At 35.8% G+C, this 4,535-nt stretch overlaps 1 protein-coding gene across 1 annotated transcript; it reads right to left on the bottom strand.

Moving 5' to 3' along the window:
• Nucleotides 1-2,324: 2,324 nt before the first annotated feature.
• Nucleotides 2,325-4,088, bottom strand: LOC140695246 (heat shock transcription factor, Y-linked-like). The gene is made up of 2 exons (XM_072958072.1): nt 3,560-4,088; nt 2,325-2,614 (listed from the first exon to the last, which is right to left on the bottom strand). The coding sequence occupies exons 1-2, from the start codon at nt 4,082-4,084 to the stop codon at nt 2,405-2,407; spliced, it is 735 nt and encodes a 244-aa protein (XP_072814173.1). The 5' UTR covers nt 4,085-4,088; the 3' UTR covers nt 2,325-2,404.
• Between the last annotated feature and the right edge of the window lie 447 nt (nt 4,089-4,535).

A 4,535-nucleotide genomic window follows, 5' to 3' on the forward strand; every position in this document is an offset into this window, starting at 1 on the left:
CCTGGTGGCTCAGTGAAACTCTTAATTCACAGAGATTCTGCCAGATGCAGAGGAATAATTCACTGATGACTCAACTAGGAAAAACTTAGTTACTTCTTAATAAACCATCTTCACACACACACAAAATGGTAGACAGATTTGTAGTTATTAGTGGGAAGTATTCAGTGGGCAAAGCGCAGAGAATAGTTTTCACAGCACCACCCAAATTTTGTACATTTGCCAATAGTCTAGATTTTCCCAGGTAGAAAACTACAGATGGACAAACAATATTCTTCTTTAGAATTTCTAATTTTGAAAGGAAACTGTAGGTTTTGACTTATCAGTATAGATCCTTGTTATGGTGATCACGCTAAGACCCACTGTCTGATAAGAGAGCTGGAAACTAGCTGCCGATCAAGCCCATCTGAAGCCCAGACTGCTAATGCAAAAAACAACATAGCCACCATCTGAGCTGAGCTGACAAATTTAAAAGCTTGATGTTTCTGTTGTAGGAACAACAGGTGCTGTGCAGACACAGTTCTCCTGCTGCAAGTGGGCCTTTTTATTCTCTTGGTAAAGGTCATAATGGTTGCATGTTGCTAGAACATACCCTGGCTCATTTGCCCTTTCTCCAGGTTATCAAAGGGTTTCTTCACAACTGGTGACACATTTTCAGGACTCAATCTTGCCATTTCAGTCTTATCAGATGACACTTTCTGCATGATTGTGAGCAGAAGCCTTAGGCTCCCTGACCTTGCCTAAAAGTTTTCCAGCATTTCACAATCTGAAAATGCTTCACTTTTATTTTAATTTAATGGGAAATAGACAAAGTCTTCCGTGAATATTTTATATTTAATATCTGCAGAAATTTGGTATTCTTGCAGTTGGACAAATTTTTAATTCCACCACTCTCACCTCCTTTGAGTCCACACATTTTAGATTGCAATTTGGTAACTGAATATGACCACCCCAACCAACCGTCAAGTACCACTTAGATACTTACTGTCTGAAGGTTAGAAGGGGCACAATTTATGTGGGGTGTATAAACCTACATTAAATGTTTGCAATGGCACTCTCTCTTCTGGACAAAGCTCTGATTCTAAGAAGTAAATTTATCAGAAGTCAGTATAGTTATTCATATGGAGAAGAGAATCAGCTATTTTGGGGTGGGTGGGTGATGAAGAGACAGGAAAAAATGCAGCAAATGGGAATTTACTGCTTTTGGCTACTGGAGGTATGAATTAAGAAGAAAATAATACTTTGTCTCCTGTACCTACATCCACTTACTGTCTTGAGAGACTAGTCCTTGGGCTATGAAAAGAGCTAGTTTGTGGTGAAGAGTAAAGACCATAACGAAATAGTTTGAAAACCATGAGAGTTTTGTTGCTTCAGGAAAGTAGATTTTGCTTAAAGTCAACATGTATTTTTCATTCACTAAATAATAAAATGCATTCTGTGGCATGTGCTGTGCTTTCTGTGCCGGTATCCAAGTTAGACAAGGAAGGGGGGATAGACAGAAAACATCTGGAGGAGGTGGCTTCTGTGCTGAGACTGGGAAAGTCTAACTAGGTAAAATGAGAACACCCTAAGCCCAATGATGAGCTGAAGCAAAAGTGGTGAGGTTGCAGCTAACATAGTTGACAAGCATTTGCCTGGATATATCTCCAGATACAGTGAAACATTAAGATATGCCAAGGTAGTCAGATGCCAGATTTTTAAAGAAATAACAAAACTAAGTTGAGTTTCTGGGGTTAGATTTAGAAAGGCATATAGTGCCACCCTGAGGACTTTAGCTTGTATTTGGCTGGAAATAAAAGTAACATAAAGTATTGACTAGAAGATATAGTGTAGACACTTGAGGGCAGGAAATGAAAGCACCAATTGGAATGCTTTGAGAACAGCACAAAGAACACCATAGATAAAATTGCTTCTTAAATTCTACCACATGATGAATGTGCCATCTGGGACTACATCATGTGACCCTTATGATTCCAAGGATGAGATAATCGAGACCAGGATCCCTGGGCCGTTTCCGGCATTGATCTCCTGTTCCAACATATCCTAACTTATCACTTTTGATACTTTCCAGGATGAACCAGAAACCACTTAGTACTTTTCCCTCTCTCCATGTTTTAGTCTTTTCCCAAATTCTTCCATTTTTCTCTTCTTCCTTACAAGAAATTATTTAAATTTACTCCCATATTCTTCCATCAAATGATCATATCAATCAAATATCTCTTTTTTTTCTTTAAATGGTAACTTAATCTCCCATTTAACACTTAAGTCTACTTAAAAAATATAAGGAAAATACAGGTGCACATCTATGTTTATTGTTCAAATAAGAATATTGCAGATATTTGTCGACATTTAACAACATCAATTTTAATCTTTGTTATCCTGCATAATCTGGTAGTCCTCTGGTAGATCAGTTGTAATTAGGATGACGTTCATAAGCTGAAGATAGCTGATGATTTGGCCTTGAAAGAGAAGTAGCTGATGTATTGGCCAACTCTGGCACTGAAATCCGTGGGTTTCTACCTGGTTGAAGTTTAGAAAAACGACCTTCACTGGCAGATATTTTGTGATATCCATTTGGAAAAGTAGGAGGTTCCTCCATCAGTCCAAAATAATTGCACTGTATGGGAGATAAGATGCTGTACTGAGAAGTAGAAGTTTTAGTTGTAATGAAGTTCACAACACGGCCATTTGCTTCATTGTAGCTGCTTTGAGAGTGCCCGTGGATAATGGTCAACTGATTTAAAATAGCACGTTGATCCATTACAATTTGTTCTGGATGTCTAAATGACATTGATCATAGAGGAGAAAAATCACCTCTGATCAGGGTATTCGTATCACCATTTATGTGGCTAGTAGAGGGCTTTCTTATTAGAAGCATGTTTAAATTTGCAGAAGGTAAAAATGCACTTTATCCTCTATTGTCAGCCACAAAATCTGAACTATGAGTGTCCCCATGCTTTAAGTGCTTCCTTTTGAAATCTTCAGCCAATGAAGCCACCAGAGAGGCATTTTTAATCCCAACTATTCCTTTTATTCTCACTGAAATCAGGGGACTGCCTAGTTTAAAATTTGGATTATGATAGAACTGCTGCTACAACCAAAGGAGAAAGATTTTAGTAATATTTTAAACCGAAATACAAGGCTACAATAAGCCTAACCTATAAAAGCTCAGAATTCACGTTTACTATGCAAAGATATTATCATCAAAATATGAACATTGCTGACAATATTTTGAAGTTTCTTATTTGGAAAATACCATTTAAATAGTATAGTCATCAAATTTATGAAGTTAGCATTTGCAGTAACGGTGAATGCCATTTTTTAAAAGCAGTTTTAATAACTTTATTTAAATTTGTGGTAAGATTCATAGTTGTAAGCAAATTTCCCATAATCTTGACTACATAAGACACTGTCCTCATTTTTTTGAAAAATAAAGTATTTTAGTTTTAATAGTTTTGTACAGTTTTCAAAATCTAGTTTTACATATATATTACCATAGATTGATGTACAAAGTAAAATTTTATATATAAGTTACTAAGTGGTAACTAAAATTTCTTAATACCTTGCTTAAAACAGAGACTTCTTTTTCTTCTGCCTGAAAGTCAGCTAGAGAAGCAGATCTTCGAAAATTCTGCTGCACTTTACTAAATCCATAAAGGTTTAGCTGTCTAACTAAACTTTTCATACTTCCAGGTTCAAATATTCTGAAAGGAGACTTTCTTTCCAAATTTTCCTTCATAAAGACATCTTCATCCATCACTATGGAAGTTCCATTATCATCCCAACAGATGGATTTAAATTGGTCATTCCCAACCATTTTCCAGAGTTTTCTTGGATATGTCAGAGAACGAAAATCATTATCTTCATCTGGTTCAGAGACACAATGTTTGTAACATGGCCTTTTTATCAGGGATTCTTCAGACAAAGCCTTAAAAACATTTTCCTCAATCATAGACCTCAAGTCCAAGTCCCCAGAGAATGTTTGATCACACAATAGAGATCTACTGTACATTCCTGAAGAAGTTGGTCCATATTTAGGAGACACAACTTGAATTTCTGTAGAAACATGTGCCATCTCAAATAACATTTTCTACAACTATATTTCTAATCTGCATAATTTTGTGCACTGCAGCTTCAAATGCTGTTTTGGCGGGCCAGCACAGATAAACTGTGAGGCCATCACAATGGTTCTCAATTTGAGAAGCTGTGACATCACATTCGACTGGTCTCCTAGCAACTCAAGTGTAACATTCAGCCAGTGTTTACTTCTCATTCATCCAGTTAAAATGAAGCATATATGATGCTTAATTTTATACGGTGATCTGCAAATATTATCCCCACAAAATCTATTTAAATAATTTAATTTTGGTGTCTAAGAAATAAAACCAATCTCCATCCTTTTGTACACAAATTTATACCAATTATGTGAACAGAGAATAAATAATCACAAAATATATAAAATAATTTTAAAGTCTTGGATTTTAAAGTGAAATTTGTGTAAAACATTTACGAAAATTTATAACTATTTCATTATCATT

The sequence above is a fragment of the Vicugna pacos genome, unplaced genomic scaffold (assembly GCF_048564905.1).
Source record: "Vicugna pacos unplaced genomic scaffold, VicPac4 scaffold_192, whole genome shotgun sequence".
Lineage (NCBI taxonomy): Eukaryota > Metazoa > Chordata > Mammalia > Artiodactyla > Camelidae > Vicugna > Vicugna pacos.